Source organism: Excalfactoria chinensis, chromosome 2 (assembly GCF_039878825.1).
Source record: "Excalfactoria chinensis isolate bCotChi1 chromosome 2, bCotChi1.hap2, whole genome shotgun sequence".
Lineage (NCBI taxonomy): Eukaryota > Metazoa > Chordata > Aves > Galliformes > Phasianidae > Excalfactoria > Excalfactoria chinensis.
The window spans coordinates 11,080,743-11,105,158 of NC_092826.1; the positions used below are offsets into that span (position 1 = coordinate 11,080,743).

At 40.1% G+C, this 24,416-nt stretch overlaps 1 protein-coding gene across 1 annotated transcript in view; it reads right to left on the minus strand.

Annotated features, from left to right (window-relative positions):
- Nucleotides 1–24,416, minus strand: part of FER1L6 (fer-1 like family member 6) — a 76,293-nt gene that overhangs the window by 19,917 nt on the left and 31,960 nt on the right. Inside the window, exons 10-26 of the mRNA XM_072330651.1 lie at nucleotides 23,215–23,407; nucleotides 21,892–22,235; nucleotides 19,706–19,814; nucleotides 18,245–18,425; nucleotides 14,777–14,897; nucleotides 14,141–14,241; nucleotides 13,380–13,470; nucleotides 12,517–12,633; nucleotides 11,462–11,614; nucleotides 10,024–10,210; nucleotides 9,132–9,256; nucleotides 7,320–7,454; nucleotides 6,569–6,718; nucleotides 3,446–3,556; nucleotides 2,489–2,650; nucleotides 986–1,169; nucleotides 591–772 (exon numbers count right to left, since the gene is read on the minus strand). Coding sequence (XP_072186752.1) covers nucleotides 591–772; nucleotides 986–1,169; nucleotides 2,489–2,650; nucleotides 3,446–3,556; nucleotides 6,569–6,718; nucleotides 7,320–7,454; nucleotides 9,132–9,256; nucleotides 10,024–10,210; nucleotides 11,462–11,614; nucleotides 12,517–12,633; nucleotides 13,380–13,470; nucleotides 14,141–14,241; nucleotides 14,777–14,897; nucleotides 18,245–18,425; nucleotides 19,706–19,814; nucleotides 21,892–22,235; nucleotides 23,215–23,407 — 2,646 coding nt within the window. The remainder of the gene's footprint in view (nucleotides 1–590; nucleotides 773–985; nucleotides 1,170–2,488; nucleotides 2,651–3,445; nucleotides 3,557–6,568; nucleotides 6,719–7,319; nucleotides 7,455–9,131; nucleotides 9,257–10,023; nucleotides 10,211–11,461; nucleotides 11,615–12,516; nucleotides 12,634–13,379; nucleotides 13,471–14,140; nucleotides 14,242–14,776; nucleotides 14,898–18,244; nucleotides 18,426–19,705; nucleotides 19,815–21,891; nucleotides 22,236–23,214; nucleotides 23,408–24,416) is intronic.

Genomic DNA, 24,416 nt, shown 5'->3' on the forward strand with positions numbered 1-24,416 from the left:
CAGTAATATCTGCACATACTGTACAGTATGGGCCAAGAACTGTCTTGCTTCTTTGTGCTTTTCTGACTCTTTCTATCCACACACTGTCACCACCTTCATACTTCAATTGTACAGTGTTTTGAAAACAGACTTTCCTCTCCATTTTTATATAGCATCTAACACAATGTGACTTTCATCCATCCATGCTTACACACCATGGACACAGAAACAGTTGTTCATGTTGAGAATTTTGTAATTAAGCAGATCATTCAAGACCAGAAGTAAAAATCCTACTATAACAGTACTGCTTGTCCATGGGATGAGCACAAAAGGGAAGAAAGGTAGTATTCATTAATGGAATTAAATAAATTACATGGAGTCAAAGCAGCATTGCTAACCAGTTGTATTAAGGTCTGGTGAGAATGGTGGGTGTTAACATCAGAACCCAGAACCAGCAGCAAGTTTTCATATGGAAAATACCATTCTACAGGTACAACATCTAGGGATCTGGCTAATCCTGAGTTCAAACAAGAGATTACCATTTTATAAGGAAGGGCTGAAGTCTACAAGATTGCAGCAGACAGTTAGCTGGCAGCCACAGCAATGCTCACCTTCTGTTTTCTGTCTTTCTCTGGTTCAGAGATGGAGTGCTCCGGTTCAGCAGCAGAAGGTGTTGTGGGAAGTGGTTCTATCTCTATCACTGTACATTTACCCTGCTGCACCTCAGCGTAGATGTGATCAGCTAAACAAGGTTCCTGGGATAAGTCAGGAGGCTGGGATGACTCGGGTGAAGCTGAAATTAAAACTTTGCAACTTAGGTAAGATTCTGCTAGAAATGCAATCATCACATATGATGATGAATGAATCATTAAGGGTTTGACTCTATGCTTAACTCAATAAAACAAACCTAAGCATGTACCTCATGTGAAGCCTCGGAGCAGCTGCTTCACTATTTTCACAAAACACTGCTTAGTCTTTCTATTTAGGATATGGCTTGTCCATTTACCTTTTTCTGTTTCTGCATTGTCAGGTCTGCTCTGTGTGGCCTGAAGATCCAACTGGGGCTTAAATAGGAATTGCTTAAGGCAATTGATGGTGTGTGTTCCAACAAGAGTACTCCTTCCAAAAGCTCTCCAGTCAACTACGCAGATGCTTAGCGGTGGATGCAAGAGTTCATTTTCTGGCAGTTCCTAGTGGAGAATAGACAGCAGCATGAGATGTGCTCAAGAATATAGCTCACCTGTCGCGTATTTGTCATGCACCTCAATGAGGCTGGCACTTTTCCCTTCCTTCTCTTCCACATCTATTTACACACTCAAAGACAAAATGCATAAAGCACAAGCAACACAGTTCTGGCCATAAGTTTCTGTAAAGTCTGATGCAAAGTTCCAGAGAGATGATGTCCCTGTTCAGGAAAAGGGTAGATACAGGACTGACGGACATGGCTTAGTGGGCATGACGGTGATGGGTTGATGACTGGACTAGATGATCTTAGTTTGTTTTCCCAATCTTAATGATTCTATGATTCTATGAAATCCTTGTCCTTAAGAATACAGAGCAAACCATATGAACTTTCTTACATAGCTCAGTTGCATGCTGTTATAAACAAGCATATCTTGTTAGGATAAACTAGGAGAATCAGGAACGTTCAAAGGGAATGAACATAGTACTGGATTGTGAGTCTTAATGCCCCCACTGCTCTGCCCAAGGCTTTTAAACCTGCTTGCCTCAGACTGCCCAACCATGAGTTGGAAACACTCAGTGGCTGTATGTTTTACAGAATGAGTTACAAAAGGGAAAACAGCTCTTTGGGACATGTGATGTACAGCTGAAGGTGATAACGCTGCAGTAATTGTACTTCAGTATCCAAGTTATTGTTTTGATATTCTTCTGACATAAATAAACTTTCACTTTTGTTTATGCTGCCAAGTAGAGCAAATTGGACACATGTTGACCTTTGCCTATTGAAACTACTAGCTCTTTTAACCCAGGAAAAAGGCAATAATTAAATCACCAGTACATAAAAACAAAGGTTATAATGTGAAAAGGTCCAGAGTTCATGAGTGAGAAATAACCAGTCCTCTGAATAGCCCACTAACACTCTGGGGCAATTAAATGAATTGAAAGAAATTAAATATAAAATAAAAAAGCAATCAAACATAAACAACCAGAGCTGTACCCTGAAAAATGGAGATAAGGAGGAAGAAAGCACTAAAAGCAGCCCTGTTAAATGGCAACAAGATCCAATCTATCAGTAAAAACCTGGTTGCAAAGTATTTATTTGCCTACTTGAGACATAACAAGTAATATCTCTTTCTTTTATCATGCATTTGCAGCAGAAAACTTTTAAATAAAACATCTTTAAGTTACTGTCTTTTTCCATGAGAACTGACATGCCTTTGTATTTACACAAGAGACAGAGGAAATAATTTGACAGGAAAAGAGGGAAATTGTAATTAACGCCTTAACACAGAAAGCAGATAGTCCGGAAGCAGCATCCTGTACGCACCACTTCAAACCAGTCTGCAAGGACATTGAAATTGGGGTTTTTCTTGTAGCTCTGGATGACAGAGGATTTCACTCCTCTCCCGGCACACTCAATGAAAACCTGGGGGCGATCAACGGAGAGAAGCTGGACTTTCTTCAGTTCTCGAACACCCCAGAACAGGACCTGTGGGGGGCAGAGGGGTTATCAGTCCTGGTTTGTTTGAGGAGTCTTATCTCTTGGAGAAGAAAAAATTCTAAATATGAACTGAGATGGTTAACAGGGGTTTGCCAGCTGAGCTGGCCATTGTGTGTGCAGTACATAGCATGAAGTCTCCAAGAAGCTTCTTTCAAAGAACTATGTTCCTGATGTGGAAGACTGGGTCTGTGAATGAGGGGCCTGCAGGAAAAGTGGGACTGTACAGGGCATGCAGGAGGAACCTGAAAGATAGGGCTGAGCAGTGAGGGATAGTTTCATTACAGTTGATGAGGGAAGCCACTGAAAAGATTATCGGGACCAAAAAGGACTACAAGGGACTTTGCAGACAGATTGAACACCAGCAGGACTGGAGATATGTGAAAGTCTCACTGGGCCCATTAAAGCTATCTCAGTGACAGAGGGTGAGGACCAGTGAGATCCTACTCTACCAGCAAAATAGAAAAAGAAGTTATCTTCATCCGGTGTTGTCATTTCCTTGCTAGATACCCTTGACAATTCATATTCTACTAAATGCATGATTCAGTCACAAGTCTGCTCTGGTGGCAAACTATCCAGATCTGGATGTAATTTCCCTGATTTTAAGCTGTAGTCATTTATGAGCAATCAAAAGACAATACTTGGTTGAAATGTGGGACCCAAGCTTATGTCATTCCTATAGAATAGAATTTTAAATTCATCATCGCAGGTTATTAAAACTTTACAGTTCAGTAACAGGATAAAAGAAGCTGAGATTTGTAAATGGATATATTCTAAGTGACTCACCTCTACTCTGTACTTGCTTAAAACAGGTCTAATGTTGGCTGGAACTGGGTAAATCTGGTTAACATCTGGTGGATCCACGGGGGGAAGTCTATCTGGATCAGAGTCTGGAATCTGAAAAATTCAGCAGTCGTGTATTAGGCCAATTTTTGGAAGAATAAAAACAGTAACAGAAGTATCTGTGATTAGTATGTCAAACACATCAATCTGATGCAGTTTTGCACAACACATTGCAAAGCAGACAGGTTGTGATGAAAAAGCAATGTGACTTGGATTGCTATCTGTCCTGCTGTGATGCTAAAACACTTGGCAGGGAGTGTGTTCAGTAGATTGGGGTTATGCACCTTGCTGGAAATAATAGTCTCTGCTGTCATAGCAGGACGTAGTTTGCCCTAAAGACATGCATCTATCGAACCATAGTAATTCTATTTACTAAAAATGAAAATTATGGTAATTCTATTTCATAAATTTTTTGCATAACACTGCCTACAAGACTTGCACAGGAAAATTAGACATCCGATTCTAGCTTAAAAAGGCTGGTGAACACACAGAAAACATGAGCTAAGCTGTACATTTGCCAGCCAGAGATAATGCTAGTGCTCTTCAGCTACATTACACTTGAGTGTAATAGAACTGCACCACAGCATGCTGTCAGCTTTTTAGAACTTGTAAACTACATACGGCTTTTGGGATAAACACACTCTCTGGAGATCTTCATCATTCCCAGGCTAACTTGTTGCTGATGAAAGGTGAAGCATCTGAGAAATAGTTCTCAAAGGACCTGTAAATTTGAAGTCTTCTGCTTGTTTTAACCAGGCCATCTGCCTGTACAGCTACATACTGTTGTGTGAGAGTTTAATTTACCTAAGGGAGAAAGTATTTGTTCCCTAGAACCCAGTAGGTGAAGGAGGTGATGGGTGGAAAGCATGTCTTGTAGTACAAGAACAGGTTGCCCAGTGAGGTTGTGAATGTCCCCTCCCTGGAAGCATTCAAGGCCAGGCTGGATGGGGCTTTAAGCAACCTGGCCTAGAGGGAGGCCTATATTTCTGCCTATGGCAGGGAGTTGGAACTAGATGATCATTGAGATAGTTTTCAACCCAGACCATTCTATGATTCTATAACACCTGCAGCACAAGCTAATAATAACATAACAGCAATAATTCACATGAACATGCTTATGACTGTATCTATGGATTCTTACTCTTAATTGTAAGAATCCAAAGCAAATCACTGAGTAGATTTCATGGAGCTTAAGACCAGAGATCTAGGCCTTGTTAATTTTCATTAAACTAGAAAATGCTTAGCTATTTGTGAAGCTATGAGAAAGGACTAACTTCCAAAGATGCAGCTTAGGATTGGAAGACTAGAGACATCAGAGAATCAGAAAATCAGAGAATGGCTTGGATTGGAAGGGACCTCAGAGATCATTTTGTTCCAACCACCTTGCTGCAGACAGTGTTGCCAACCAGTAGATCAAGCACTAGATCAGAGATCTCACTTTTAAGAGCACAATTTCCTCATAAAGAGTTTTATTAAATTCATTAAACCATCCCATGCATCCGAGAACTGCAAAACCTGCCTACATCATGACATTTGATGAAGTAAGACCAACATCACACCAAGAATCCTTGGATCTTCTTTTATTCTGATGAAATATTGGAGTTAAATGAACAACTCTCCACTGTCTTGCAAGGTATTGAAGTTTTCCAAGATCTAACAACTCTAGTAGCACTTCTGTATTACGTAGTGAAAATCCATTAACTTCAGGGGAAATCAGTTAGTAGAACTCAGAGAGAACTTTGCTTTATGGCTAATATTTTTTTTAAATGACAAGATGTTACATCACAAGAACTAAGTTAGCCTTCTAGCATAACAACTTTCATTTTGAGTGTTCACTTTCCATGCTCCACTCTTTCAGCTGAATCACAGTACCACAAATCAGTTATGGAGTGTGATATGTCAAGAGAAGGATTCTGAACTTGGAAGATGAGAATGAATTGGTGATTAGAGATATTCATTTCCATCCTCAGACAGAGCATGATCAGATACTGGAAGGAGCCACTGGCACAACAGTTCTGGAAGTGCTTTGAAACCTGGCAGATGTTTATTTGTACTCTTTCCTGAAAATTTCTTTAATTGCTGATACCTGCCATGTGAGATGCTTGAGAAAGCTGTCACAGTAAAGAATAATATCAGGACTACAATGTCTTTGCTTACAATTCTTCTCTGCTCTCTGGAGATATTCTGAGGTATATTTGGATATATGCCCTGTGCAGCACTGCTCTTCATGTCCCAAAAGATAGCAAAAAAAACAAAACAAAACAAAAAAAAAAACAGTACTCTCTTTGTTCACAAACAAATGAATTTCAATAAAAAGAGGGAAAATTATTGCTAAGGTACTAGACTACCTCTACCCATCATAATGAGGATATGGTCTCGGTGGTATCACATCACAGGCTTTCATCAAGAACATAATTAGCCCATCATGCTTAAAAGCCTGTTTTATCCTGGGGATATCTGTAAAATTATCATGGAGTTTCATATCTTTCTCATTTCTGATTTGAGATTAAACTGTCATAGGTTCATAGCAGAAAGTTTGATGTAAGTGGTGGCTCTGCAAATACCCTACGGTCTGAAATCCCAGGCATGTCACACCACTCTTGTGAATTTGCTGGGCCAGCCCCAGAGCTATGGCGACTTAAAAGTGTAACGTTTCTCCCACTATCTACAGGTAGCAGGAAACTCATTTTTCCTTATCCAATTATTGTTATTCAGCACTCTTTTTCTAAGTGAGAGAGCAATACTGAGAGTCTTTTCAAGCTGTTAAGTCAGTGCCACGCATTTCTCTAAAGAGCAGGTCATTGCAGTGATGGTGATGATTTAATATTTGTATCTCAAGCTAGAGTCCAATTTAGGCCAGGGCCAGAGGCCAAATGATGCATAGAGCACACGAGGAGTTGGCCATTGTGTATGCACGGGCAGCGTCCCCTGTTTCCCAGCATGACAGAGGGAGTGATAAAGACTGCATATGGACTGAGATGTGCAACAACAGAATGACCCTACTCCAGCTGCCGTTTCCACTAATTCTCATGGTGAAAATCCACTGGTCCAGGAAGTCTAGTTTACCTCTAAGAGCTCAAATGCAGCAAGAATGTCTCCTCCAGAAAGATTCCCACAGTACACTGGGTGGTAAGAGAGCTTAGGTGGTTCATACTTGTGGTCAGCAAGTCTCACCACTGGGGCAGCCACTGTAGACCCAATATATTCTGCTTTACCCTAGAAAAAGGAAACACGGGTGTCAAAGGCACATGAAACAAAGATGATGTAGACACTAATTTTTGTTAATAACAAAACAAAACAATATAAAATAAAACAAAACAAAACTCTTCTCTTGAAGTAAACAGCAATGAAAAAGTCAAGGCAGCTATGACAACAGGGGTATGAGTGGTGCTAAGTGGTCAATAGCCCTTCAGGGCATCAAAGGTTTCTCAGCTACATTTAGCCAGTGAGACTGTGCAAGAATTTGCATGGCCAGAGATAAACTCACATTTCCACAGACACAGTTACAATATTTACAGATGTGTGCAAAGACAGCAGGTAAGAAGATTTTTTTTAAATGTTCTAAGCCAGTTTTTGGGAGCAGTCTTCACTTGGGAAAAACAAAGCCATAGCTTTGCAAGGACATAAAGTTGAGTCTCAGGGCTGTTTTCAGATGTTAAACTGCAAACTATTGTAGAACTGAGCTCCATTCAGCAAGGTTAACCATGTTACATGACAATTCGCCTTTTAATGCCTTTACAGTGGCACAGCTTTGCCTTTACACTGACAGAAAGATGGAACAGTCTGGGTTTCTTCCGAAGAAGGAGTTCAAGTTTACCACTGCATCGTCATCATAGAGCTCAATGACGATCTCTGGAGGGAACTGAGCGATTTCCTCCCCATCCCCATGAAGCACAATGCCATTGAAGAGCAGCATCTGGTTCCAAGTAGGGGACAATGTCTGAGAAATGATCTAATGAAAGAGAAGAACTGTTCAGTGACCTATACATTATTTGATTGGGAATGCATAATCAAAACTGAGACCAGCTTTCACTTCTGCAGGGTACACCTTTTTCAATCTTGTTTTGCTTCAATGCAATAACATGTAACACTTTAATCACACACAACAATAACTTCTAATCTGTCATAATTTGACTTACAGGGATGCTTATAGTATTTCATCACTTGAAATGTTTTAACTGGCTTGGAGGGAAATGCACTTAAAGAAGACAATATTTAGAGAGGAAGAAATGTACCAACCACAGAGCTATTCCATATTCTGCTATCACTCTTTCAGATGGAAATCAGGCTCTTGACTTCAGTTTATTGACCTTTGGCTGAAAGTGTTCTAAATACATGCAAGTTAATTTATCAGCTACAACATTTTATTCAAGCAGCGAATAAATAACGATTCTGTGCTATAAACTACTGCTTCCCTTGGCCAACTTCTACTTTCCTGAACCTGGTGCATATAAACACTAACCTCACTGGCTTCACTCATCAGCTTCTATTTGAAGTTAGAATCACATTACAGGAAAAAATCGATTCATATCCTTGAGGCAAGAGGAGCACAAACAGGTGCTTAAAGCACAGAAAGCTTTTTGCTTCCCTTAAGGATACGCTACAGCACTGTCTTCCTAAGAGAAGGTGTCAGAGAACTTTAGAAGGTTCAGGAAATGAGCATTGGTTATCTTCTAAGTCAGGGTCTTCTCATTTGGCACAGGGTCAGCAAACTCAAAAGGCCAGAGAGAAAACAGATGCCCTTTTATACTTGTGCAACTCTGCTGGCATTCTGGTGATGAGCCAGCACTCTTGTATTCAGCACAAGTATTAAAGGCACCTTCTAATTACATTTAGTCGGTCTTCTGAGGAGTTTTTTGGGGGAAGAGCTCAAATGAGGAGAAGTTTTTAAACACTTATGTCCCAGAGATACCATATTTGCTGAGGTAAATTTTGGTTGTGTCACAGGTTTCAGAACTCCAGGCCCCACTTTAAGATAGTTGTAGAGGGCTTAGGACTTCTGAAAGTCAGCCCTTATGTTCTAGAACCTTCTCATTTCCAAGGTTGTACCTCAGCCCTTCTAGCTGAAGCTGGGAAGAAGTTCCCACTTCTCTTTACATGCTTATTCAGATGTCCATGGGCAATCATTTGTGCCCCAAAATGCCTGAGGAATAAGTGGGATAATTGGGCATATCTTTGCAGTGTTTAAGCCACACATGGCTACAGAAGTCATATAAAGGTCTGCTTCACTCTTTGATTAATTATTACACTAAGTCTATAAGGAAAGATAATTTTTCATACTCATACCGAGCAATGACTAAGGCTCAAAGTGAAAATATACAGAAAAAGAGGTTTGCTTGCTGCAAAGGTAGATCCAGAGAACCTGACGTCTGAAGGAGCTAAAATAAACAAGTATTACTGCACCTCATGTTTGAGCAGTGAGTACAGCTATGCTTTTACTTTGCTTAAAGGGAACTCTCAGGAGTTGCCTTTTAATGGCAGACATCTAACTCTTCTTGCCAGGCATCTCTGTGAAAAACCAAGATTTTTCCATTTTGTGGCTTAACTGTACAAAATACAACCATCCAACTAAAGATCTAACTATCCAGCTGAAGAGTTTTCATTTACTACTAGGGACTTTGCAACTCACCCTTGTGCTCTGGCAGTGTGACGTGAAAGTAACTTTCGCAAAAGGATCAGAAAGCCCGGTGCTGTCGGCTGCAATGAGGCCCCTTGCCTGATACATGTGGGCTCTCATCTGGAAGAGGTGCACATCTGCATAATTGCAAAGAAAACAGCAACATCAGCCTCATGGAAATGAAGCAGAACATAGGCAAGAGGGGAAGATGCACCACTTGCCATGCAACTGTTTCAGCCAGCACCATCAGAAATGCTGTCCATGTAGAAGTAGGTGGGAAAAGGCACATCCTTCTGAAAAGGATCCTTGTCTACAGCTCCCTGAAAAGAGCTTGTAGCAAGCCAGAGATCTGTCTTTTCTCCCATGTAACAGTGGTTGGATGAGAGGTAATGGTTTCAAGTTACCCCACAGGAGGTTCAGGCTGGATATTTGGAAGAAAATTATTCTTAGAAAAAGTGGTGAGACATTGAAACAGGCTGCCCAGGGAGGTGGTGGAATCATCATTCCTGGAGGTGTGCAGGAAATGTGTAGATATGGCACTGAGGGACGTGGTTCAGCAGGCATGGTAGGGATGGACTAGATGATCTTAAAGATCGTTTCCAACTTTTATGATTCTATGAACTAAGGGATGCTTCCTCATTACAAGGAGACACACTTATGGCCCAGAAAGTGTTAGGATACAGGTCCTTTCCCTGACACCTGGGAGATGGAAGTGGTAGAACCAAGCAGGTAGCAATGAAAAAAGCCTTTTTTTTTTAACCAAAAGTTGTTGAGCTGTAATTAACTCAAAGCAGCTGCTTTAAACAGAGATCTTCCAGCCCTCTGAATTAGAGCTTTTTGGGGACCACCTGTTTCTTTACAAGACCTCTTCCGTTACTATTACGGAGAATAAACAGTGTCTCACTTTTATACCGCAGACAGGCAGATGAGGGCACTATGCTGTGACCTGAGCTGGCAGTGGATGGTATTTCAGTCTCATATCCTACAGGCAAATTATCCATGATGTGATGGGAGTAGCTGGCTGATCCAAGCCATAGGTAGATGTCCACCTTTGCCTGCACTGTCCAGCCCAATGGGCGCTTGCCAGGTATCTTAAAAATAAAAATTAAAATAAAAAATTAAAAACTGCCATTTCTTCACCGTGATGGTCCAAAGACCCATTTAGCACAAGCAATTTCTGTGATTCTTAGGGAAGAAAGAAGTAGTTGGCTGAAACTGTGTAAATAACGTACTGGATACTATCGTGTTTGTACAGACTAGCTGTATCCATACTAGTGCTAGATGATAACTGATGTTTCCCAAATTTCAACCCACTTCACATTTCATGTAGTTTTGCTGGCCTCCAGTAAACACTCCCATGTCTGATTGGGCAGATCAGAAAGCATATCCCAGCATAAAACATACTAGTCTTGACAAGTAGGGTATATTTCCTTACCTTACCCACCCACTACATCTATCTCTGCTTAGCTCAGTGTTTATTATTATCTGTTCCTAAGGTCATTCTTGATACTGTAGGGGCTGCAGCATGAAATATAGCACTTTATGCTTTGTTTGCTTGTTTATGCAGGCAAATAGTATCGTGTTTAACAAATTCCTATGAAAACTATCAGGAGCTTAGATATTTCTATCCAGCTGCTCTTTAGCTAAGCTTTATAGGTGTGTTCCCAGCTGCTCCAGCTGAAAAAAAAAAAAAACCAAAACAAACCCAAACACAAAAAATAACTTTATGGCATTCCTATTGCTTTGTGTGTTCAGAGTTCTCCTACTGGCTGTAGTAGAAATTCTACTGCATAATATTCCACTGCTGGACATTATTAGGCACACAGCTCTTGTAGGTGTGTAATATCCACTGAGATTCCCCTTCAAAATGAGTAATTCTGAAATAATTATATATATACATAGCACACATACATATATAGCACAAATATAGGCATATTTTAAATAGCAAGCATAAACAACTGCTCTTTTAGCTCAGAATAGCTAGGTTTCCTTGCTACTAAGTTGCTGAGCTCTTACCATTCTCTTCCATGTGCTACATTCTGACATCTTTGCCATCAAAGAGGTGTCTATTTATGCATATAGCTACAGATAAACAGTGCTATAAATTTGGTCTGACAAGTAGTAAGGATGAGTTACTCTGACACCAGAAGCTTGGAAATAATGCAGTGCTTAAAGGAGGACAAATATAAACATAAGCAAATATTAATAGATGACATATATAAACATGTATACATTTTTAGTGTATTGCAACGATAAACAAGTAAAATACAGTCTCTGGGTGAAACCTGAATACCAAGGTCTTTTCAGCCATTAGCTTTGATCAAAAAATACCCCAGACTTACTTTCAGGAAATGGGTTTTAATCTTCCCACAGTTCTTGCCTCTCTGATCTTTCTCAGGGGAATAAAGTATGGATTTTGCAGGGATTCTTGCGTATGCAACTCTCTTGTTGTTGCTGAGCATCCAGATGAACACATCAGGCACCGTATTCTGTGGCTGTTGCATAACAAAGAATAGTGAACTAAAATGGACTTCTTTCTGTGAGCTATCGCCATTATTTTTTGTTAAAATACTCTACCAAGTGCAGATCCCCCATGTCTCTTGTGTATTCCCTGAGTAAAAGTCTGTCACTTCATGCTTTGAAAGCCAAATTTTCACTCATAAACAGACATAAAAATAGAGAGCTTTGCAAGATGCCTAAGGAGCACCCATCCTGCAGATCATTCCAGAGGAAACTAAAACTTTAGGAAGCCACTAACCCATAAACTGCAAGTAACTCCCATGGAAATGTCATCAACTTCATCTTAAAAGACAAAAAAGAGGCCCAAGGCCAAACACAAACCCTGTTAGGGTAGTATGGTATGTCTGTGGTTGGACTCGATGATCTTTGAAGTCTTTTCCAACCTGAGAAATTCTATGTGGAATATCCAGAGTCTTGTTTGTCTTACTAGCATAAACAGCAAGCAGAAAGAGAACACTTGACTGGCTGGATTTGGTCTGACAAAATACAGCTGTTCTTCTATTATTCTAAGGCTTATTAGTATGTCTAAGCAGTGTCTGCACAGTCAAGTATAATATGGAGACCAGCAAGTCTAAATCACTATAACATACAGGTGGAGACATGAAATTGGATCAGAAAGCAGGCTGTCCCCAAACCACCAGGAAAGGGCACAAAGGGGAGGGTCGATTTTTAAAACAAACCAATCTGTGTACCACATCTTCTCAATATAACTTATCTCAGTGTTTCCTACTCCAGCTTATTAACAGCTCCATGAATTGCAAAACAGGATTAAGATCAATCATCCAAGGAAGGACTCTTTGGTCAGATGAAGATTTGCTATTAATATTGGATTATGAAAATTAACTTTTAAATTTATCTCAGTTTCTGTATGGATTACCTCATCAACCAAGAATCGAATTTTATCTATAAAGATCTGAGTTGCACGTATCATTTCATCCAGCGACATTTTTTTCTGCTGCTGAACAATTCCTTTGGCATCACTGGACATTGCTTCCTGCAATCAGGAATGACAACACGTATTTTTATTCAGTATAAACTGTTTTGAACTGGACACAGAAGACAAAAACAGTCTTAGATGCAAGTTAAAAAGAGAAGAGAAACACAAAGATAGAGCTTATTTTATATATCTATTTTGCAAAAAGATGGCCCTAAGTACATCTTCATAGACAATAGGCATAATCTTAAGAAACACGTAGGTGATTCTTGTGCTCTGCTTAGCTTAATCCAGATGTTCATTTTGCTAATGTTCCTCTAGCACCTGAGGGAGGGTAAATGTAAAGGGAAATTTTAAATGTAGAAATAAGGAACAGATCTCAAGTAGAACACACAAGAACACACTGAAGCTGAAGTCTGTTTGTAGATGTCCAGGTATAACAAATGCCAGGCTCTACTAGAGTTGAAGCTCAACCCCACCACAATAATTAAAAATCCAACAGCAATGTTGATTAGTATTATTCTACTGAACTCAGCGCCATCCCATTTTAAAGAGTAAAGATAAGTTGGTTCATTTTTATCATGTCTTATTCGTATTTAAAAACATGTTCCGAATTATTTCAGGGTGCCTTACAACAAAGCACAGCGTGAGCGAGCTTTATTAAAAACAAGTTCTTAGATTACATATTCATGTTAATTATAAAGCATTCCCATGTGGTTGAAATCAAATAGAAATTAATATGCATACAACCCATGAACTTTCAGTTAACATAGTTGCACTAGTGCTTGTAGTAGAAACACTCATACCAGCTCTTGCCTGAACAGCATGAGTCTTTTTTTGTCCAAAGTAGTGTAGCTCAATCCTTTGGGCTTCTTTTCAACAACGCTCATGAAGGCCCTAGGACACAACAATAAAAGGGTTTTTTCAGTGTATATTTATTTGGTTTGGGTTGGGTTGGTTTGTTTTTTTTTAACATGAGTTTCTAGTGTAGATTTTAATGAAATGCTCCCTGGCTGCTGCAGTGCATGATTCAGAAGACAGAGACACAGAAATTTTGTCTAAAATAAATGAGTGCCTACAGGATTAAAAGAATAGAATCTACAGGCTCTTCATCAGAACTCAAAGAATTAATAAGTTAAGGTTTATATCTATTTTGAGTCAAAATCACATTGTCTGACACAGAGCCTACTGGAGGATTTATCCCAGCATGTGAAACCTTTTGTTTTTATCCTAACTTTGCACATTTTTGCAGAAAATCTGTCACACGCTGTATTAAATCCTATTTATTCCTCCATGTTTTATTCTTCTTGTCCAGAAGGCCAAAATAATATGGATATGACTGGAGTAGTCTCCTGTCAATACTAAATATTGACAGTAGCAATAAAATATTTTCTTTGTGTAAATAGATATTGCAGTTCAGGAAGCCATTTGCCAAACAAATATATACATCCCAGAAAGTTTATTGTGCTATTTTTGCCATTATTATCATCAGTCTCCTTGCCTAGTCTTGAATTTGCGGCCAACATATTAGGCCAATCTTCAGTATTCCTTTAGTAAATGTACTTACCTGCTCTGACTGATGAAGTCACTTAGGGTCATCCTCATTTTCTCCCCAGCTTCAGTATCTGAAATCTTGATCAAGTCCTTTACCTGCAGTAATGATTCCTCCTAAGGAAAACACATGAAAATGCTGTTATGCAAAACAGAGTTCTTTGCCATTCTGCTGGTCTTGTGTCATCATTACACACTGTACCAGTAGCAAGAATGCAGGAGGTGAGCATGTAATGTGACAAAACAGGACCTTTGATGTACAATAAGCGTGGTGCATGGCATGGCTTGCTTTGACCTTTCCCCAGACTCTACAACATGCTTCTACTGCTGGAAGCTGATCTGTTTCCACTCTTTGATGAAGACTGGTTGGTGAGAAACTATCTGCTATTTAGGAGGAAAACCTATAGTTCTCCTTTGTTCTGTCTGCAGCCTTGATGCTTAAATTTAGCAAGCTATTGGAGTTAACTTCTCAAACTTTAGTGGGCATAGAAGGTCTACCCTGACATCTACTTCCACTGAGAATTGGAGTCAGTCCTCAACTAGCTCAGATAAATGGCTGAATGGCAAGAAACACAGCCGGGGTAAATTGCGGAGACATCTCACTGTCATGCCCTGCTGAACACCTAAGCCTGGGAATTTGGATGCTACTTACCAGTTGATCTGCCATATTTTCAAGAGTGTTAGAAGAGTACAGACGGAAGGTCTGGTCACCCCAGTAACTCCTGACACAGATGCAAGGCTTCCTCTCATCATATGGCAAGTACTGATAGTTCCTGAAGAAGTGAAGTACAGAGCGGAACATAAAAGAGAGAAGAGAGTTCAGCGAGAGGCAATGGGAAAAAAAGCTATTTGGTTTCCTCTCATGAGCTATGCAGTAAATAGGTAGGAAGAACAAACAGAAGCACCACTTACAAGATCACATGCTATCTATGAGATCCCTGAAGAGAAAAACTTCTGAAGTTAATGGCTCTAATTCTAGGACTTTCCAGAGTGAGAGAGAAGTCAGGCAAAGAGTCATGCAGAGGTCTGAAATAGTTGGATGATGGTGGGAAACCACAGCTTCATTGCTACATTTGTGGGTGCGACATAAAGCAGGAACAAGGGCAAAAATGAAAACCTGATCACATCTTTAAGAGCAATGGCTCCATGCACTGCCTGGCAGGAGAGGCACAGTGGATGCTCACTGCCACTTTCATTCCATGGGACAGGTTTTTTTTTTAGAATGAATAACTAGTGGATTATTGACAAATCTTGGCAGATCCTTAGTAAAAGCGATACGTAGCTCATAACAACTCGGTGATAGAGCATCAGCTGCTCTCTCTTCTCACTTTCAATCTCAGTGCCAAATTGTGGTACTGACTCTTTTTGTAGAGCTACATTCTTTTGGTGTTTACTTAAAGGAGTGTCTTGTACTAAAAGATGAGTAAGTCACCAGCACAAACAGGGTCTCTGCAAACTAATGCACACCCTGCACAGAGCCTGGTGTTTTGATTAGAGCTGTGGAAGCCACAGTGCCAAAACTACATACCTGATGAGCACATTGTCCTCACTTTATATAACGCTACAGTGCTATGAAGCATCACACTTAGTCACACTATTTATTACACCAGAGGCCTCATCTCTTTAGCAATTAACAACAGGACAGCAAAGAGCTTTTTAATATAAATAAAACTCTGTAAACTGCATTATGTTCTTATGGGACCAGCTCCAGTCCAATGCCACCAATTCATGCTCTGCAGTGAGAAAAGACTGTACCAAAGTGTTATTTTCTGGTGTGTAATCATCTCGTGACCCTGACGAATTTCTCCCCCAAATTTGGTTCTCCAGATAACAAAGAACAAAAGTTCCAGAGCCCCCTGATCTTCACAGTGTTCAACAAATGGCAGGGAAAAAAAAGGTTGCATTTTCCACTTCTTCTCCTTTGCGGGAGGCTGCGGTACCCAAGAAAGGAGACTGCACTTGGTAGGAAGAAAAGACTTTTGACTTCTTCCATTCATTTGTGCACAACCACATTTTTAGAAAATTAGGATCACCTGCACTTGAAATCCAGAGCCCCATGTTATAGTTGCCCAAACTTGGACATGCACCTATGGACAACAGAATGGCCTGGGTCTCCCACATTTACTTTTGTGGATGCTTCAGATATCCTGGGCCACTTCAGAAAGAACTGCACCCATGAGTTTAAACATTAAACCAAACCACAGAAACCAAATCACCTGTCAATCCTGATAACCCTACCCATAAACCCTAAATTCCACATAACTCTCACAGCTTTATGTACAAACTTTTTGCATGAAGATCATCTGCACAGTTTTGCTGTCCTATGGGATATCAAAGAGAAACAAATTTTTCAACTTACTATCTCTCCAATAACCTAAAGCAAGTCGAGCATTACATGTCAAATTCAGTATGTAGTAGAGCTACGTAGGTCTCAAGCAGTAATGAATTTGGTGGTTTCATAAGAGGGAGAAACAATTCAACTATCTCTCAATGTCAGAACTTCTTGACCAGAACCATTCTTAGAGTTCATGAGTCCTTTTGTGGAATTTATTAAGAAAATTGTATGTCCATGAAATCACTCATATGGAAGTTGGAGTTTTCTTGTCTATTACCCGTTCTGTGAGAATTTGAGGGAACTGCTTTTTCAGTGTACCCAACTCATACATTTTGATAGAAATGTAGAAAATTCCTGGCAATTTTGTGATGTCCACATTAGAAGTCTTTTTGTTATTCATGCTTAGTGAGTGGTTTATTCTCCAAATAATTCTCCAGACATTTGTTATTGTTTTCTGCTATTCTAAGACACAGAGTTTATTTAAAATATTGAATATCCCATTAACTACTGATTAATGCTAAAAACATTGATGAGAACAGTAAAATTCCAGCAAAAGGTGACAGCCATAAAGTCAGTACTTTGTATCTGTTTGGCTGGCCAAACTGTTTTAGATAGCACAGAAGGGAAAAAAAAGTGCAGCATTTTATACAAATTTGAGAAACAGAGACCTTTATTGAGAGAAACTTGGTTAATATTCCCTAAAGCAAATAGCAGATTTGAAGAATTATCCATTCTTTTTCAACAATTCTTTAAATTCTTAAGGGAAAACTAAAAGTCACAAAGTCCCTCATGGAGGATAATAACCTAGCGTGTAGAAAAATCTGCAGTCTTCTTAACAAGGAGAGGCCATGATCTTTCTATCAAAAACTTGTTTTCACTTTTTAATTTATTCATCAGCTCCAGAAACAAAAATTGTGGTATGATATTTTGTTTATTTGTTTTGTTCCACTCCATCTTATTTAATCTGGCTGAACTGCTAATCACAAGAAAGGATTAAAGCACTCCTTAACTCTAGGGAAGCCCAGAAACCAAACAGATCCAGGTTCAAATTTCCCGCCTGGTCCTTCTATCTGTCAACTGCTCAGTGTCTGGCCTTCTACATATTGAGATACCATGTAGTCTTGGGACTATCCACTGTCATGGATTGTTCTACCTACCAAAGTAACTAAGAAAAGATTACTTTTTATTGGCATACTTGAAATTAATTAAACATTTTCACTTCTGTTCATAAACAAGAAGAATTCTTCTGCATGTATTTACCCATTGCTCCATCCTTCTTTTTATTTATTTATTTATTTTTAAGAGGACTATTCCATTCTTCTTTTGTTACTATCTGCTATTTAAGTCTACATCTATAGTTGCTGGCACTCAAAAGTGTTTTGGGAAGTTATTTTTGTCTTGACCTCATGTCAATATTTTTGATGTCTTATTCTACTGCTGGAGATTGCAACATGATAGATGCTTCTTGTGATCAGGGCATGGATTCTAAACCGGAGACAGCACTGAAGGAGTTGTATACTTTCTAATAGCTTTCCAAAGTATAACTGGCATAACACAGCCCTTTTAAAAATCACCAGATCAGAAAATAGTGAAAAATTGGATATAGACCATTCACTGCAGTGAAGCCTGGCAAATTTATTGTCAAAGATGCACAAAGATTCTCTTTGAAAGCCTTAATTCCACACAGTCATTTTAATGCTGTTAGAGTTTATTATTTTGTCCCACCGAATTATGAAAGAGGAACCAAATTAGTGTACGATGAGGCCTTAAAACACAGATCCTCACCTGTTCCCACCTGTGATTAGTGGCCTCTCAGGGTGTGTGGTGGATACCAGTGGTACTCCAAGCTTATGACACATTTCATCATCCTTATCATGTAGTAGGCTTTCTTCCACTCCTTCATCATGTGCCTTCTTTTTCCCTCCAGCTCCTGCTGGCACTCCATCAGTAACCTTACCAAAGTTACCTAGAGACACAGGATTACAAGTGAGGAGATGACTAGCAAGGAGATGGTAAACCTGAATGAGGTTTAAAAAAGAGGAAGAATATTCATACTAGCAAACATCTTTGTTCCTCCACTCTTATCATTATCTGCTCTGGACATACCAAAGCATGGAAAGGTCTTGACTGGTTACGTTCATCCCAATATCTGTTCAGACTCCAGAACAATGCTTCCATTACCAGCCCTACTCAATAGGCATCTACAATACCAGCACCCATCACTGAGAGATCCTCTGCCTGCTAACCCACAGGAACACCCCAGGAGGACAACAGTTTTCTTTTGAAATTTTTATACTGAAAAAATTCAGAAGGAAAATCAATACTGTTGCCATTATTCCTGGACCCAGGACCCTGAGTATATTTGACTTAAATAGCAACTGTATGTCTCATTTGCAACATGTGGACAATAATTACAGAGCCTGATCTCAGAAGCATTATAGCTCATTTTCAGCCAAGCAATTTTTGCTAAGTAGGGTTGCAAAGGGACCTTTAGCAAGAACAACACCTTGAGGCCACAGCCTCATGCTTGTCACTAGACTACTCTGCCAGTAATACAATCATCTTCTCTGATACGATTGTTCCTTAAAGGGCAGTAACCACCATTGGGAATGATATGAATCCATCAAAGTGGTAATTACAGCTTAGAAACAGGCAGAACAGATTCACTGAAGGAGAGGGATGTGCTGAGTCACACACAGCATTCCCATCTGGATTCTAGATTCAGCCCTTCATAAAAATAAAGACCATTTGCCAAATTTGGATTCAAATTTCAACTGCACAGATATCTGGCAGATGTTTGTGCCCTGAGTTCAGAGCCAGACTCATCTTTAGTAGTAACTCCAACGAGAATACAAAAATCAGTATCATTTGCCAACCAACGTCAAAAAAAATGTGTTATTTGTTATTCCTAGCACTGCTTCCTACTAAGTTTCAGCATGTTTCAACATCACTCATTGATTGCTCTATTTGTGAGAGCAATCCCTCCCTGCACAATTATCCTTGTGTCTGAGCACACCAAGGTACACAGGCACAAAGATGGCAAGTGTCAGGGTGCTACTGTGCAATATGACTCTTAAGTCTGGAATGAACATGGTGCTACCCACGTGCTGCCCTGATGATCAGGGCTTAACCCCAATTTGTAAGCCTTGTTCTGAAGGTGATGCTTGAGACACAGCACACTGTAGCAGATAGTGTTCATATTCAGGTGACACATCCTCTCTTCTTTAGAGAAATTAACACACTTACCAACAGAAACCTCAAAGGCTATTGGCTTGTCTCCAACCTTCCTATCAATCATTGTGGCTTCAAAAAATGTCCCAAAGAGGAGGAACTCTTCAAATTTCTCTCCATAGATCTGATGGAGAAGAAGGAGGAAGAAAAAAAAAAATACATTTATTTTATTTCCTACTTTTTTTTTGCAGCACGGAGACTTCACAAGAATCCAGCAGCTGTGTTACTGTTGTAGATCTATCAGTCTGATGTTGTCAATGATTATATAGTAATACCACTCTGATCTTACTGGAAAAAGAGAAGAACATGTATGACTTTGGTTGTATCAACAGCATCCAGCAATATCAGCCAGTCACAAAAAAAGTAATTTCTTCTCACTCCATATCCTTCTTCAGTCTCTTAAACAATTCCTATATTTCCACATACACTTAAACCACCATTCCATCTATAAGTCTCTGGTAGTCCAAGGGCACTTTTTGCTGCATGCCCAACTCTGTTCCCCAAGAGTGACTTTAACCTACCGCTCTTGTGTTTGCGCTATCAAGGTGTCAGCCTGGTGGGGTATTAAGTTCTCTGCTGTTCTCCTTCCCTAGCATCACAGCACAGACACTGGTAACTGTGTTGTCAGCTTTTCACATGAAGTGGAAGCACAGGGACCAAACAATCACAACACAGCAGCAGACACTAAAAAAATGTCACTTCTTGAGGAGTTTTGAGACTCAGTTTGGTTCTGTATGAACTCATTCAAGACCCACTCAAGGAAAACCAGCTGAGACCTCCAGTCTTCTTGGGCCATTAACAAAGCAAGCTATTAACCTCAATCCAAGACTAACCTCAAATGAACTAAATTTTATGGCTTAAGTTCTCCCAGGCTCATATACTGACTGCCACAGTCTCCCCAGTACAAACACTACTGATTGCCTCACATGAACATCAGTGCACCAAAGCCCATCAGGCAAGATCAGAATGAGGATCTTTTTGGAATAGAGTGAAGAAATGATTAAAAAATCATTTGTGAATGAATATTAATTTCCCTGCCTTTTGCAAAGCAGGAACCGCCTTTGACACGCATTTTGAAAACAACCCTCTGCTATACACAGCAAAGGGGCATATGTTTCCAACAAAAGAATTAGCAGCATTTCAAATCAAATGTAATTTCACAAGCAGATTGCAGCCCCAGAGTAGCTTTGGCTTCTCCACATCTTGATTATTTCCAGTATGAACCCAGAGCAAAGTGTGCCTACTAAAGTTGAGGCTCAGAGACTGTGGCACACATTTACCTCCTATTACAAAGAAAGCAAATAACAGATGTTTAATGTCATCTTGCTGTTGGAATCAGTCAGCAAAGTTCGCCTGTGGGGCCAGGTAATTTGCCTCTGTTGTCTCAGTGGCTCTATGAGACATTTTCCACCTTATTTGTAACAGCTCCTTTTCCCCCTTTTCAGAGAAATGAAATACAATTACTTTGTCTATTATAGCATGAAATATTGCTGAAACAAAAGAATATCTAGCAGCACTGCATTATGTTGCTACTTTTTACTCATTCCATACTGAAAATTGAAGCACAGTTGCCAGAAATGAATCCTTATTACTGCTATTAATATTTATTTGTGATACCGCAGGGTTTGTTCCTCTACCTGGAGTATTCAGCGAGCAGCTAAAGCCACATTGCCTGAGCCCCTTACAGTAATGGATTTCTTCTGTATGGAGGAAAATCTATATGAAAATAAATTTATTCTCATTTCACTGCTATTATAGTTTTCAGAGAAGAACAGAGAGACCATGGTGATTTAAAGCTAGATAGGTATATAAAGCAAGACCAGGGTCCAGACTTGCATGTTGGCCTGCAGTTATCCATACAATTTCTCTGCCAACACACTCCTTGACTTGTGACATTTAGCAGCTGTTAATTCATATGTTTGTAATAGGTATACGTAGATACAGGCAGTGCAGAAGGACTAATAATACAGAAGATAACTTTTATGGAAACTGAGTCCTAAGCAGTACTTTCTCTGAGTTTTGGATACAAATTAGTGTTCCATTTGAATTGCTTTATTATCAGAAGATACCAAGACTATGGGGGCAGCAAGAGGGGAGCATATAGCAGCAGTACTACATGATCTAAATGCAACTACAGAAATCAAAGCCATCCTCAGAAGTTTAGGGGTGGCACATGTCAAACAATCTCTTAATATACCAACCTCTGAAGGTGCGTCAAATGGCTCAACTTCCACTTCAGTTGAGTTTGTCTTATCTGAAGGAGAAGCTGACTTTCCATCCTCTCCTGCTTTGTCAGTTTTGTCTTTTCCTTTGGCTGCTTTAGAATCTTTAGCTGGCAACTTGATATCCTTGATGATCCTTGAAAATTTTGACTCACGAGCTCCTCCTGAAAGTATCTCCACAGCAATCTCAATGAAGAGACGTCCCCTGAAAGAGGCCCCTTCTCCAAAACCTTCATTAAGCTCCTGGTGGTCATCCATGAGGCTGTTATTCCTGGCTGAACCATAGAGGTTGATCCAGGCGGGTCCAAATGTAGGCAAGAACCCTGAGGATAAAGCACATTTTATGGCATTTCCATTAGGCATCAGCACACACTCCTGTCAGTCTGTTTGATGAAGTTTGCCTCTCATGCTTCAGAAGCCAAGCCTGTGTCCATTTCTATGTGTACAAGGGCCAATTCCTATAGATCATTGTTTTGCAGGGCAAATCTTAGGCACTGAGTAGCTGCTCTTAATACTCAACAAGGACTCTGTCAATCTGAAGTCATTTATCAGAAGCTATTCATGCTTCATGTGCTGGGGACATAGGACCTATAAAACTTCTTGGAAGAAAATGCCTTGCTCCAAAAGGATGAGGACTGGGACATGGTGGGAGAGGCTTTCTCATCTTGCCCTAACTGCTCACAGGCCCATGTTACTTCTCATCTTATATGATTTATCATATGATTTTGGTTTAAAGAGTCAGATACAAATTTCAATTGCCAATGAAATATGACTGTGTCCCACACTGTGATAACACAGTATAAATTAGGTGGGAGACATATGCTTAATCATCAGTAAAAGAACACAAGGCAGAGTTTCATGTACATGAGTGTTTACATATTTGCTTATGGTACCTCTTTGAGCTATGGTAGCACCCAGCTGAGTGCTAACAAAACACGTTTCTCTTCCTGGACAGAAGCCTGCTCTGCCTATGGTGTGCACACTGTGCTTTCATTGGCAAAGAGATACTAGTACAAACTGTACACTTACATCAGTTATCCCTAATGGTCTGGAGAAAATTCTTGCCAGTCACAAAGAAGGTACCAAGTAACATGGCAGCCTTTTAACAAAGTAGCACACTACCATACAGCAAACACAATGCAATATAACTTTTAATTAAACAAAGAAAAGGATTTTGAGAACCAACAAAAGACACAAATGTTTACTTGAACACTGGGAATCCCTAAACTGGAATTAATCAGTGCTCAGATCTCAAACAAGTGGATTTTACCATAGGGGAATATTCTGCCATTTTCACTTCACCTTTGTCACCATCTTGTTCATTGGATATTTTCTTCAGGTCAATGAAGTGGGTGGCTAAGGCCACATCGTTCATGCTGCCCTCATCCCAGACCTGGATTTTGACTCTTCGGCAGAGTGGAGGGAACATTTCTTTGAAGATAATCTGTTCGTGCCATACTGGATCTGCACAGTTCTTTTGCACAGATGTCCGACCCTGAAATGAAAGTCCAGCATATGTAACTCTGCAGGGATTAGACTCTGGAGAACAGCAATAAGTATAGCAAAAATTGCACGCAGCAACATTTCACCAGTTAATTTTTAAGCACAAATATCCTGTGTTGAAAGTACTTCTGCTTTTTCTATCAGCTTGTTTATTCTTCCCTCAGAATCTAATCAAAGAACACATTATGGCTGAAGAATTCTCAGCTGCACACAGCAGACCTTGGAATGAAATCTGATTCATAGAATTATAGAATATTTTGAGTGAGAAGAGACCTTTAAAGGTGATCTAGTCCAACTCTCCTGCAGTGAACAGGGACACCTACAGCTAAATCAGGTTGCTCAGAGCCTGGTCCAACCTGACCTTGAGTGTCTCCAGGGGTGGGGCATCCATCACCTCTCTGGGCAGCCTGTTCCAGTGTCTCACTACTTTTATTATATATTAAAAAAACCTTACATACAGTCTAAATCTCCCCTCTTTTCATTTGAAACCATTTCCTCTCATCCTGTCACAGTAGACATTGCTAAAGAGTCTGTCCACTTCTTTCTTGCAGCCCCTCTTTAGATACTGAAAAATTGCTACAGGTCTCCACAGAGCCTTCTCTTCTCCAGAGTGAACAGCCTCAGCTCTCTTAGTCTGTTCTCAAAGGGAAGGTGTTCCATCCCTTAGATTGATTTGCCCTCCTGTGGACACACTCCAACAGGTCTGTCTCTCCTGTGTTGAGGACTCTGCATCTGGATGCAGTACTCCAGGTGAGGCCTCACTGGTGCAGAACAGAGGGGCAGGATCACCTCCCTTGACCTGCTGGCCATGTTTCTGTTGATGCAGTCTAGGATACAGTTGGCTTTCTGTGCTACAAGGTCCTTTTCAGCAGAGCTGTGGTCTAGCCTTTCATTTCCCAGCTTGTACTGATAGTGGGGGTTGCCATGACCCAGGTGCAGGACCTTCACTTGAATTTGTTGAATCTTATGAGGTTCTCTTGGGTTCACTGCTCGAGCCTGTC